The 14,176-nt window shown below is 41.7% G+C and overlaps 1 protein-coding gene across 1 annotated transcript; it reads left to right on the top strand.

Moving 5' to 3' along the window:
* The first annotated feature begins 221 nt into the window (after window positions 1-221).
* LOC147432688 (uncharacterized) lies at window positions 222-2,469 on the top strand. Its single transcript, XM_086492553.1, has 7 exons — window positions 222-937; window positions 1,026-1,150; window positions 1,246-1,260; window positions 1,329-1,470; window positions 1,837-1,911; window positions 1,990-2,049; window positions 2,122-2,469. Exons 1-7 carry the CDS (start codon window positions 891-893, stop codon window positions 2,198-2,200), a joined length of 543 nt encoding a protein of 180 aa, XP_086348679.1. The 5' UTR covers window positions 222-890; the 3' UTR covers window positions 2,201-2,469.
* The last annotated feature ends 11,707 nt before the right edge of the window (window positions 2,470-14,176 follow it).

Genomic DNA, 14,176 nt, shown 5'->3' with positions numbered 1-14,176 from the left:
CCCAAGATAAGTGTATGCATCTGTGTACTCCAGAATCTCCTGACCATAAGTGAATGTAAGTGCTGATCTCCTGATTCACTGCGGCATCGTGTTCAAAACTATAACCTTGGTTTTATCTCTCTCTCTCTCTCTCTCTCTCTCTCTCTCTCTCTCTCTCTATATATATATATATATATAGAGAGAGAGAGAGAGAGAGAGAGAGAGAGAGAGAGAGAGAGGTGCTGAAAAGGGTTTTACATCTCATTCGGCAACTGTTGCTTAGAGTATAAATACCTTGTTATTATAACTCTTTTTAGCATAGTAGATACATAGGTGAGAGGAAGGTTGGGCGCTGAGCGGCGATGTGGGTGGCAAGGTGAGGCCTGGCGGATATTCTCCTGTATTAGGTTATTATTCAGAACGAATTCTATGAAGGTGTATGTGCAATGGCCATAATAGCTTCATCCTAGTTAAACCCTTCTTGAGATGGGATGTTGGTTAGTAGTTTTATGAGAGACCATTTTGAACAGGGAATTCTTTCAATTATTATAATTGCAGTTCCTATAAAGATTTGATTCTTGCCACAAGAGTTAGGTATGTCCTTTCCAAATTTTTTACTTTTGAATTGTTCAGTGTCCAGAAAGCAAAAATATTTGATGATTACTGACTAAGCTTAGTTCAATTCACCAAAGATGTTTGATGATTGCTGACTAAGGTTTGATGATCGCAGCAGCTTTCAGATTTGGTACATGCTTGCTTGCGGTCCAAAATGCTAGAGGATAAAAGCAGCTGCAAACTGTTGAACACATTTTTTATATCTTTTAACCTTTTTGCCGAAATGGTTACCTCATTACTTTCCATTATTAATGTATGGCAGCTTCGTGATAATATCAATTGGGACAGAATAGCAGATGCAATTGGAACTCACAGTTATTCTGCTTGCTGTTGTAAATGGCTTGTATGCATTCTTCACAAATTGTGATTTACACACTTTACCTTCTTTGACAAAATTTTGATGGGCAGTAAAACATTCTTTGATTTTCTAGGTATCGAAGTCTGTCAGCTGGCATTGTCATTGATGGGCTCTGGGCCAGTAAAGATGATTTTCTGCTACTTGAAGGGTATTTGATCAAAATATTCACTGTTAGTCTTCCGGTCATTGTGAGACCAGGTTTAGAAACGAAGCTCATGTTTTGGGCCTACTCCTCTAATGGTCTGCTAGAATCTGGTGCATGTATCGAAGAGGAAGTAGACTGGAATAAATAGCCTTTTGCCTCACAGGTATTTTGTGAGCGTTCTTTTTAAATTTAGCTGATTTAATTCCAATTATTGAGCTTTCCCACATGCAGGTCTCTTTCGGTGGAAGCAATTGGGCGAGAATCGGACCAGGGGATTTTTGCAGAAACTGGATGGACTTGTACGCGTCTATGCACCAGAACTGCTCCGCCTTAATGGAAATCTATTACTTTTCAAGTGCATACCGGCTTGGGGGTATCATCCTTTTACGTATCTTCACGCTAATCAGGTGTCTATCATCCATATGAAAAATGTCAACTGATGGAACTGATGATAGTCAACCCCAAGACTATCATATGGATGATAGACAACTGATTGTCTTGGGGTTGACTATCATCAGTTTTTAACCTGCAATTTACTTTAACATGAATCTGGGCTTTTCTCTATTTTTCTAGGTACCGAAGTGTGTCAGTTGGAATGATCAATGATGGAACTGATGATAGTCAACCCCAAGACTATCATATGGATGATAGACAACTGATTGTCTTCGGGTTGACTATCATCAGTTTTTAACCTGCAATTTACTTTAACATGAATCTGGGCTTTTCTCTATTTTTCTAGGTACAGAAGTGTGTCAGTTGGAATGATCAATGATGGGCTCTGGGCCAGTAACGATGATTTTCTGCTTCTTAAAGGGTACTAATTTAATTGTGAATGAATTGTAATAGCAAGTTTAGAAAGAAGATCATATTTTTAGGCCTAGTCCTTGAACAGTTTGCTAGAATCTGGTGCTTGTATGGAAGAAGTCGATTGGAATAGCCTTTTGCCTCACAGGTAAATTTTTTGTGAGCATTGTTTTTGGATTTAGCTAATGAAATTCTAATTTTGAAGTTTTCTCAAGTTCAGGGATGGACAAACCTGTCTCCTTCGGTGGAAGCAATTGGCAAAACATCTGGGCGAGAGAGTCGAAGCCAGGGATTTTTGAAGAAATTGGATGAGCTTGTTTGCCGCTATGCACCAGAACTGCTTTTATCTAATGGAAATCAGCAGCCATAAGTATTTCATAGAGCGATTACTGGCATGTGGTATCATCCTTATATGTACCAGGCTAATAAATCATTGTCTTCAAAACATTTTATTTAGAGTTAGGTTCCAAACTCTTCGCTGTTACGATCATCAACTGATTTCAGTACAGTTTTCTGCTGGATATCAGCTCTGAATTTGAATATAAGAAGGGTTCTCTCTTTACTAAAATACACAAGAAGCTTAGTAGCACAATGAGGTCTACTTTTGCTAAGTTTTAGAGTGTGATGCAATTTCTGTTCCTCTAAAATGAGAGACTCGATCCAAGAAAGTGTTTGTTGGGATGTTGTTGTAATTAGGCAATGCTATGCGTGATGGACCTGAAGATGCCAGCAAGAAAGCTATATGGTCAAACACGTTTGAAATCTTTATCAGGCGTTTGAAAATGATTGAAAGAAAGAGTTTGAAATTTGGTTTGAAACTTGACCAAACTTAGGTTAAAAGATTTGGGGTTTTAAAATTTTTGGGACTTCTTTGAGCTTTTAAATCCCTTCCCACCTTATTGAGTCTTTATTTTGTAGTAATTTCATGAAGTTTGTTACTTGGTGGCATTTTAGTTTGCTTAGAGGATTGATGCTTTTCTTAAAAGAGTTTTCTTTTGCAGAGTTCATTGGTTCACAATTACTAATTGTCTATGTTATCATACTAAGAAAATTCTATGTAATTCTAACGGTTTGGTTTCAAACAAATTGGAGAAAATAATTTGAGCTTTGAAAGATTGCTTGGCTTCGAAGGTTCTTGAAGCAATATGCATGCAAACTATGGCCTGACCTAAGCCACTGGCCTTCAGTGTATTTTTCAAGGACAAATTTGACAATTCCTAGCTAGTTTGGAGGGTCCCCTTGATGGAAACCGGCTGAATTTGGAAGATTTTAGTGTAAAACCCGATAAAAACCCTAAAATTTTCACTAAAAACTGAGAGATTTCCAATGCTCTCCTTTTTTCCATTGGTTGGTAAAAAAGTTTTTGGTGAACATTAACCTTAAGCTTTTGCCTTGACAGATTCAGATACCTTGCAGGTTGCAATTCACCACATCCTTGGTGATTGCTGTAGAGGGTGGTGATGAATTGAGGCCAATCTCCCAGAAGAGAAAATTGACAGTGCCCTAGCTCGTCATGATCGTCCTTGATGGGATCTCTATGTGACTTGTTTCAGCATGGTGGGCTCGTTGCCACTGTTTTGCGACCCTTCACCTCCACCCCCTCTTCCTGATGCCGACCTTCTTCAGCCTTTCTTTTCTCTTTGGTCTTTTGGTTTCTTGATTTGTTGCATTTTGTGAGATGCTTCCTTGCACTCAGACAGAGCTTAGAGCTTGGTATGGAGAGGTGCTATATTTTGCACAGCGTAGGGCCTCTTCCAAGAGGCAACACCACGAGAGGTGATAGATATTATAGATGTACATATGTATGTCGTTGTGGGTTAGATATGTACAGTTTTGAAGATATGCCACCACTGAGGACGCATGACATGCAGCTTTAGCCCCTTCCTTTCACTTTGTCCTAGTACTCATACAATTCATAGTAACAAGAAATGTTTCATGTGTTTCATAGTTTCGTAACTCAGTGTTCATAGAAAACCGGCCTTTAGAGTATTTTAAAAGGACAAAAATTGAAAAATCCCGATTGGTTTTGAGGGCTTCCTTGAAGAAAACCTGCTAAATTTTGAGGATTTTAGTGTAAAAACCAATAAAAACCGGTAGATTTTCAAAGCTTTCCTTTTTTCCATTGGTTCCTTTTTTTTTGGTGAACACTGATCGTTGTTTTGAAGTGTGACGAATTGGTCTATAGGATACATAATACCTAGAGTTAGAGCATTTATATATTTCCATTTAACTGCATTGCATTATGTTAATGCTTAAATTCACATCAAAGGTCAATAGCAAGCCAAAGGTATCATGCGGTTTAAAGAAGTAACATGTCATGGGTCTTGGTAGCCTTAAATGTATTTGCATGTGGATGTTAGAAACTTTAGAGAGAGATAGAGTGACTTCGTAAGGCTTGATGCCTTTGTGTTGTATCTCTCATGCGAACGGACAAGAATCACTTGCGTTTTGCTAGCAATATGGCCAACAATGACATTGTAAATTAGCACTAAGACTTACTATAAAGCATTAAATAATTGTGTCCTCACCTTCTTTAGTGTTTTTTTGCAAATGTTTCTTCATTCAAGGGACGAAACGGGCTTTCATGTTACTACGCTCATATTGTGGACTTAGAATTCTTATAGGAAAAATAACATGAGGATGAATCTATCTATGATCGTGTCACCTATGGAGATGGATTAGGAGATGTGTGCCTCTATGCATTGTATGTATGAGATTGTGGATTGGATGCATTATGGTATGAGATTGTGTTGTTTTTTTGGATGTAAGCCACTGTGATAGCAAAGCCTTTGACTTACGTTTTGGACAAAGTTAGTGGTTCATTTTCTCTGGAGTATCATGGAGCTACATGTACTGACTTGGAACACTAATTGATTATAGTCCTCTAGAGTGAAGGGCTCACTTTGCATAGGCATGTAGTAGGAGATGCGGTTAAGGATCATAAGATGACCAAACCATTTGGCAATCTTATGTATGTGGGATCGCACATCTTTTTTACTAGAGACCATGGTATTCTAGTTGCCAGCAAGCAGAGCCTTTTATGTTGCCATAACGATGAATGATACCTTGGTTGGTTTACAGTCTATGCTTCTACTCATTCAAGGGAAGAGGCTACTTTTTGGATAAGCATGCATTGCCTATGGTGGATACTTGGTTTGTTGAAAGTGACATGAACAACATTGAGCTGATAGCTGATTGGCAGACCACACTCCTCCAACTTTGTCATACATAGTTCCTCACGAGTAGAATGCATGGGAGAGGTGTTTCTTAGCCATTCATGTAGTGTCTGCTTGTCATACTCTTGTCAAATTTGACGATGTAGCATAAGCGTAGAGCAATAAGGACAATACATGTGTGTGTGTGTGTGTGTGTGTGTGTGTGTGTGTGTGTGTGTGTGTGTGTGTGTGTGTGTGTGTGTGTGTGTGTGTGTGTGAGAGAGAGAGAGAGAGAGAGAGAGAGAGAGAGAGAGAGAGCTAACCAATTGGGGGCTAGGTGTTTCTTATATACTAGCCTGGGGGCCCTTAAGTACCCCCACGATAAATTGCTCTACCTTAGACTTTGACAAATAAGTAAAGTAATTTCCTAAAGCCAAAATAAGTATTGGGATCACATTAGGCCATTCACTTGAGATGCTGACATATGTAGGAAGACCAAGTCAATGAAGAAACTACCATGGACACCCCCCCGTAACCAATCACTCTATTGCATACATCTCGGTTATGCTACCACCAACTTTTTACCTGGGAAGAATGGATGGCTTCTTGAGTACCGTTTGCCTAATAGAAAATTGAATTGTAGACCATACTATTGTTGGGGTATAAAGCCCAATGTGGTCGCCCAGGTAAGTGGGCGGGCCGCCAGGTATATACACATATTCTTTTGTGAAAACCTAATAAGAACTCACTATGCTCTACACATTACAGTAGAGCGAGTTCACCATATCGCCGTGCTCTTCTTCTCGCACTTTCTCTCGCGTCGCACTTCCGCTCGTACTCCTTCAACTGGTATCAGAGCTTAGATCGAGGCTCAGAGCAGCACTGCAGGAGGCTAGAGTCACCAGCTCAGATTGGAGTGAAATTCGACAGGCGAAGACACGGCCCCAAAGCCTGTGGGTGAGCCCAAAAGGCTTGGTGTTGTCAGAATTTCATTCTGAGGTCATCTCGGCCACCGTTCGGCTTCGACAAAGGTCTGCGCAAGCCATTTTCGACTACGTGGTCTCGACGGGTGCAGATCCGACTCTGCAAATTTGGGGTTTTCAGCCTACGACTGCAGGTGCTGAGGATATCGACACTCCCAGAGTGTTGATTTGTGGCTGTCTACACATCGAAGGACGGCTCATAATTCTTGGAGGTGTGTCACATACGACACAGGCGCATCTACACACAGACTGTAGGCGACGTCCACTAGTTCATCAGGTAGCTTGTGTTTGCTGCTTGATATTCCAGATTTCATCCTGACATTGCAGGTACTTCCACATGGGATGTATTGTCAAAGATGATGTATGTCTGTTGAGGGTTTGCTAGCTGTGAGTCACGCAGCAAACAACCGCCGCAGCGGTTACAGCATACAGTGGGAAATTTGTGGATGTATGACTTTGTGGGAAGTCTATGTACTTTCAGATTTACTGCAGCCTTTGTTGAGGGTCGAGTGAGGTTTTATTGAGCTGGGGGATTCTCGAATGTTGAGATCCTTTCGGTGATACAGGTCTTGGAGCGATCCCTCGAGCACCCTTAGATAGGCAGCTAGGATGTATTGACGGTGAGTTAGACAGTTGGGATTGCATCTTTGCTTTACTGCCGTTGAGGCATTGTCACAGTCTATGCTTACAGGACAGTGACAGGACAGTGAGAGACAATACAGGTGCAGGACAGGTTTACCCGCAGCTTACAGTGTCAGAGAGACAGTGTTTTTTGAGCTGTTTTTTGGTCTGTTTTTTGAGTACACCATAGCCATTTTACAAAGGAGACTCTGCCGAAATTTATGCAGAATCTAAAGCTTTCTTGGTTCATTTGACAGGTTGATATTGGTTCAAAGGTCAGTTTACAGGGGAAACTCTGTCGAATTTTTCCCAGGAAAGTAAACTATTGTGAAGCATAGCTATGGCTGGATCACAGGACACTGCTCTTTACAATATCAAGAAGCTGGATGGAACCAATTTCCCATTGTGGAAGAAGCAGATTTGGCACGTGTTGGTACAAAAGAAGCAGATAAAACCTATAAATCTCAAGGGGATAAAACCAGAAGATATGGACGAAGATGAATGGAGCGAAATGGATGAATTGGCACTTTCTACCATTATGCTGACTTTGGCAAAAAGCGTTTACTTCAATGTAGCAGACGAGATGTCGGCTTATCAAGCATGGTTAAAGCTGAGTGATCTTTATGAGAAGCAGAGTGCAGCTTCACAGGTATACTGGCTTAAGAAGCTTGTTGACTTGAAGATGAAAGAAGGGACACCTATGTCCAATCATCTGAATGAATTCAACACAATCTATAGTCCGTTGTCAGCTCAAGGTGTCAAGTTTGATGAACCTGTTAGAGCTATGTTCCTGTTGATCACATTGTCGAAAAGTTGGGACACTTTTCGCACAGCTTTGAGTAATTCTGCACCTCCAGATGGTTTGAACATAGCAGGTATAGAAGGAATTCTGCTTATTGAAGAAACCAATAGAAAGACAATGGACAAAGTCAAAGGAACAGCCTTAGTTGTCAGGGGAAGGACCAAAGAAAAGTATAAAGGTGGAAAGAGGAATCAGTCTCGTAGCAAGTCCCGCAGTGCTAAAGGCAAGAGTGACATAGAATGCTACCATTGTGGCAAGAAGGGTCACATGAAAAGAGACTGCAGAGAATGGAAAGCAGAAAAAGGCAAAGAGAAAGCTGAAGACCATAGTGAGAAGAACAAGTCCTCAGTGAAGATTCAAGAAATAAATGTGACAAACACTGTTGCAGAGGATGACAGTCTAGTGTCAGGAGACATCTACTTCTTGAAGAATACAATGGACTCAGCTCTTCTTACAACATCTGATGGAAATGCATTGAGTGACTCGATTATAGACTCATGGGCATCACTTCATGTGTCTCCAAACAAGGAGTGGTTTACCTCTTATGTGACCACTAAAGATCATGTTCGGCTAGGCAATGGGCAGACATGTGAGATCTTAGGTGTTGGAGATGTTCCATTGAAGTTTCAGAATGGCTCTTCTTTCACGCTGAAGAATGTTAGACATGTTCCCGCAATTACAAAGAGCTTGATCAGCACAGGTTTACTTGATGATGCTGGCTACGTCACCACTTTTGGACAGAACATGTGGAAGATATCCAAGGGTTCTATGAAAGTAGCACATGGAGTAAAGTCTGGAGGACTTTACATGATTTATGTATCAAATGTCTCTAAAAATGTAATCAATGTAATCGAGCAGCCGAACGTTTCTTTGTGGCATAGCCGGTTAGGACATATGTCCAAGAAGGGAATGGAAATCTTGTCTTGTTCTGGTTATTTGCCTGGCTTTTCATTTAATGATTTTGAATTCTGTGAACATTGTCTGTATGGTAAGCAAACACAGCAGCCACATAAGCATAGAAGCAGTAGAAGAGATACACAGTTGGCACTTGTTCATAGTGATTTGTGTGGACCTATGCCTAACCTATCTCTAGGGGGAGCTTCTTACTTTATGAAATTTATAGATGATTACTCGAGGAAAGTATGGGTTTACTTTCTCAAGCACAAGGATGAAGCGTTTAGTGTTTTCAAAACGTTTGTGACACTTGTGGAGAATCAGAGTGGCAAGAAGCTTAAATGCTTATGCACTGACAATGGTGGAGAGTATGTTTCAAAGGCCTTTCAGGACTTTTGTGAGTCAAAAGGTATAAAACGTGAACTTACTGCTCCTTACAATCCTCCTCAAAATGGTGTTGCTGAGAGGATGAATAGGACCATACAAGAGAAGGTCAAAAGTATGTTGTCTAATGCACAGCTGCCAAATGGGTTTTGGGCTAAAGCTGTATCAACAGCTGTTCATCTTGTAAATAGATCTCCTAGCAAGGTTTTGCAGAAGGATTCAATGCCAGAGATGGTATGGTCAGGCAAAATGCCCTCATACAAGCATCTCAGAGTCTTTGGCTGTGAGGCATATACTCACGTTCCAAAGGAATTTAGGAACAAACTTGAGCCAAAGAGTAGAAAGTGCATCTTTCTAGGCTATGGTAATTCTGGTGAGATGGGGTACAGACTTTGGGATCCCGAATCCAGAAAGGTTGTCCGCAGCAATGATGTTCACTTTAATGAATCCAAATATCATTCTAAACCAGAGAGGGTTGAGGAGATTAGAAGAGTTTTCTTCCAAGAAGATAGACCTGCACGTGCAAGACAAAATGTCAGGGCTCAAGAGGAGCAAGGACAGGATAGAGTGGAACCACAGGTTGTGGTTGAGCCTGAGCCACCTATTGTGTGTAGATCTGGACGTGTCACGCGACCTCCTGATAGGTTTGTTCCATCTATGAACTATGTCATGTTGACTGATTGCAATGAGCCTTCATGTTACAAGGAAGCAGTGCAAATGAAGGACTCCGGGAATTGGCAATTGGCCATGTAGTCAGAGATGACAGCTCTGCATAAAAACCAGACATGGAAGCTAGTTAAATTACCACAGGGCAAAAAGGCTCTACCTTGTAAATGGGTTTACAGGTATAAGATCACCGCTCATGATAGTCAGCCAAAGTACAAAGCAAGGCTTGTTTCCAAGGGCTTTAAGAAAAAACAAGGCATTGACTTTGATGAAGTCTTCTCTCCGGTGCTCAAGATGACTACATTGAGATGCTTTCTTGCATTGGTTGCCATATTAGATTTGGTGTTGCACCAAATGGATGTCAAGACAGCGTTCTTGCATGGTGATTTAGATGTGGAAATTTACATGCAGCAGCTAGAAGGGTTTGTTGAGAAAGGCAAGGAAGATTGGGTATGCCAGTTGTTAAAGAGTCTTTATGGCTTAAAACAATCACCGAGGGCATGGTACCATAAATTCCACAAGTTTATGCTTTCTCAAGGCTACAAACGTAGTGAGTTCGATCACTGTCTATATACAAAGAAGGCTAAGGATGGTAGTTGGTTTATCCTTATTTTGTATGTGGATGACATGTTGATTGCTGGCAAGCACTTGGAAGAAATTTTAGCTTTGAAGTCAAAGATGGCAAAATTGTTTGACATGAAAGACATGGGTGAGGCAAGTCATATACTTGGTATGTGCATTGAGAGAGACAGATCAAAGAAGTTGATTTGGTTATCTCAAATAGAGTATATTGACAAGGTTTTGCAACGTTTCAATATGGAGAAGGGAAAGACATTGAGTGTTCCATTGCCACCATATGTGAAACTTAGCAAACAAGATTGTCCTGTGTCTGAGGAAGAACATGTTGAAATGGATAAGATTCCATATGCGTCTGTAGTGGGTAGTTTGATGTATGGAATGATTGCTACTCGTCCAGACATTGCATTTGCAGTGGGAGTAGTAAGTCGATACATGTCAAACCCAGGCAAGAAACAATGGGAGGCAATGAAAGGAATATTGAGATACCTGAAAGCTACCAAGAGTATGCGTATATGCTATGGGATTCAGGAGCTAAGTGTAAAGGGTTTTACAGACTCAGATTATGCAGGTGACTTAGACAACCGAAGGTCTACGTCAGGGTTTGTCTTTACATTGGCTGGTGGAGCAGTATCATGACGTTCTAGATTACAAGATTGAGTTACTCAGTCTACTACAGAGGCTGAATATGTTGCAGCATCAGAGGCATGCAAAGAATCAATTTGGCTGAATCGACTAGTAACAGATATGGGAATCAAAGAAGAGATGCCTGTGTTATATTGTGATAGTCAAAGTGCTATACAATTGGCTTGCAATCCAGTTTATCACTCAAAGACAAAGCATGTGGATGTGAAGTATCATTTCATCAGGGAAATTCTTGAGGATAAGAAACTTCAGCTTGTCAAAGTTCACACCACAGAAATCCTGTTGATCTACTTACAAAAGGACTTCCCTCAGAGAGCTTTGCGCATTTTCGCAAGCAGTTAGGTGTAGGGTAGTACATCACTTCTCTACATCTCTTGTATATTAGCTTGTATAGTAGCTTCTCTCACACTTAAAGTACCACATTGGACTTTAAGTGGGAGGTTGTTGGGGTATAAAGCCCGATGTGGTCGCCCAGGTAAGTGGGCGGGCCGCCAAGTATGTACACATATTCTTTTGTAAAAACCTAATAAGAACTCACTATGCTCTACACATTACAGTAGAGCGAGTTCACCATATCGTCGTGCTCTTCTTCTCGCACTCTCTGTCGCGTCGCACTTCCGCTCGTACTCCTTCAACTATATCCAAGAATCCCCCATTCATGAGCTGTAAACACATCATATCCAAACATTCCTAGACAATGAACTTTGAAACACATCCTTTCCATAATCCGACCAACAACAATGGATTGGTGCATACATCCATAGTGTTTTGCATATGCTGTGTTGGTTCCTTTGCCAGATGCAATGCCTTGAACTATGACCCACAAGTTCAAGCAACGATAACTTGAACTCCAACACATGAGTTCAAATCATTTGTAGGGAGCTTCTTTTGCCCCTCTACACTACAAGAGGTTGTGTGCTCTTGTGACGCTGTTAGCGACGGAAATACACTGGGTTTTTATAACCCCCGGCGTCGCTAATAGCGTCGCTACGAGAGCGTCGCTATAACCGTTGCTATATAGAGACGCTCATAGCGACGGTAATAGCGACGGTAATAGCGACGTTTACACAGAAGATCTATAGCGACGCTCCAGAGCCATAAATAGCAACGCCCGAGAGAAAAAAAATTTTGGTGACAAGACATTGAATGCCCTGCCACCCATCAACCATATTGTACTTGATTCACTTTTTAAAACAAGTGCAAGGGTAGATAATAGACCCAAAATAGTCACCCACAAGACGCATTGTTTGCAAATTTGACAAGCGTAAAATTGACAATTGTACACATCATAGGCAAAATGAATTGATTGGCAAATGTAATAATGACAATTGTACAACATCATAGGCATAAAGAATTGATTGGCAAAATGAACTGCGGTGACAAATGTAATAATATACATGGTTCAAAAAGACGTATAAAATCCGTCTCATGATACATAAGCTATGAGAAACCCTAAACTAATGCTATCTAGCTATGGCTAAACTGACGTCGTCTAGTCAGACGTCTCATCGCGTCCAAGCGGCGTATCTGTCGAATTCTGCAAAAAAAGACAATAAGACAGCTTTCAGTAAGTATAAACATATAACGACATTTATAAAACAATACAAAAAATAGAAAAGAGTAAACCCTAATACTAACCATGCCGCCGCGAGAACTGAGAATGTCCATCAGGGCGTTTAAGCCCTTCCTGCCTGCGTACTCGCGCTCGTACGGTGTGGGATCACGTCCTGTCATCGACCACTGTCAAAACATACAAAGAATTCATTATGTTAGAATTAAAAAACTCATAAACCCTAAACTATCGAACATAAAGAGCAATGCGAAAACACTTACAAAATCGGCCTCAAATGATGCCCATCCATCGCTCCCCAAGTGGTGCGAGCTCCCTGCCTCTACTCGCGCTCTGGCTGCATCCTTTTGTTGCTTCCACTTGTCGGGATTCTTGCGCGCTGCTTTCTTCGCATTCTTCCAATCTTCTTTGGCCAGCCAATCTGGCCTGTTCCACCCATGCTTGATTGCTTTTTGCACTTCGGAACGCTTGTGTTTGCAGTATTCGCGCATTCGAATCTTCATCAGGTCTTCATTGAAGCGTTGATCCCGTGTTGGAACGGGAAACTCATCATGAAGTATGTTGATGACTCTGTTTTTTAAATCACTTGGTACTTCACTCCATTTGTTTAGTATGTAGTGTCTAAACAGCTGAGAGAAAAGACCACGCATGCGCGAGATCACCTTCTTGTCGTCATCATCCATGATGATGCCGCCACTGAAGTCGACGGAGTAAGGCAAGCCCTCTGGCCGGTGACGCGTGAACCTGGGTGTCCCGGCAGGGGTCTCTAGCGGCGTGTCGATGGGGGTACGGACGTCAGGTGTCTCCACCGGCGTCTGGGCCCCGCAGCGAGGAGTGTCGAGTGGGGTGGCTCCTGGCGGAGTAGGTAGAGGTATGTAGCTGCTAGGAACAACTAGCCGTGCAAAACCTGGCGTAGATGGCGATGTTGTGGCTGGTGTGGGGGCGGGCAAAGAAGGGGAGGGTAAAGAGCCTCGTTGAACACAAGGCGGTGTGGAGGCATCGGTGGCGGAATCCCCACAACAACCGCCACCGCCACCACTAGAGCGCCGCTGTCTAGTTGAGTGTGAAGCTCGTCTCGTCGACGCCGAAGCTTCGGAGCGCGCCTAATGCTCCGAAATAGAGGGAGATGCGGATGGGGTAGGAACGCGCGATGATGCGCCAGAGCGATGACACTCCACGTACCACTGTCTCTGCTGCGGTGACAAAGAAGAAAGAAACTCCTCATCATCCATACCTGCATTAAACACACAAATATTTAAACTTAATATTGAATGAATAGAGTAGACAATGACGCAAAGACCATTAAATACAATGACGTAATGACGCATATAAATACAATGACGCAATGAATTGAGTGATAGAAGAGGCAAGTCGAAAACTCAGAATTTTCAATCAAAAGATGTGAGCGCGAGTAGAAAAGAGAGTTGTACACCATGGAAGGTACTTAGAGAGCCAGAGCTTTTACAACACGGAGCAAAATTGTTCAAATATAATATTTGTGGCTTTAAGAGATCTCTCTCTCTCATCCTCGCATAACTCAGCATAACTTCCTATATCTATATAGAGCTCTCCGTTTAAACACATATCCTCTGTTTCATTTTGTAGCTCCTCTGCATGCACCCCATATAGAGTAGTAGCATCTTGATGCTCGTCTGGCACCACCACAGCGGCTTCTGATTGAGCATCTTCTCTGATCTCCTCCATTGATGCCGTTGTGATTGGCACATGGTAGCCTTCATACGTCCTTGCACTACGAGGGGCTACCTCTATGACGTACCACCAGTTTGATGTAGACTTTGTAGGATGAAATATTACCTGCCAGAGTCACATAACTTACATGAGATCTTTCAAGCACATAACTTGTAAAAGGGGGATGTTAACTATTTACATACTTACTTGTTCACAATGCTCGGGTAGTACGAAAGTGTCTCTTAGGTCAGTCCATTTCTTAGTAGAATCCACCTCAAGAAAACCAGACT

The sequence above is a fragment of the Adiantum capillus-veneris genome, chromosome 20 (assembly GCF_014529385.1).
Source record: "Adiantum capillus-veneris isolate H3 chromosome 20, ASM1452938v2, whole genome shotgun sequence".
Taxonomy (NCBI): Eukaryota; Viridiplantae; Streptophyta; class Polypodiopsida; order Polypodiales; family Pteridaceae; genus Adiantum; species Adiantum capillus-veneris.
Note: the sequence above shows the minus strand (reverse complement) of the source record. Positions and strands in the feature narration are given on the sequence as shown.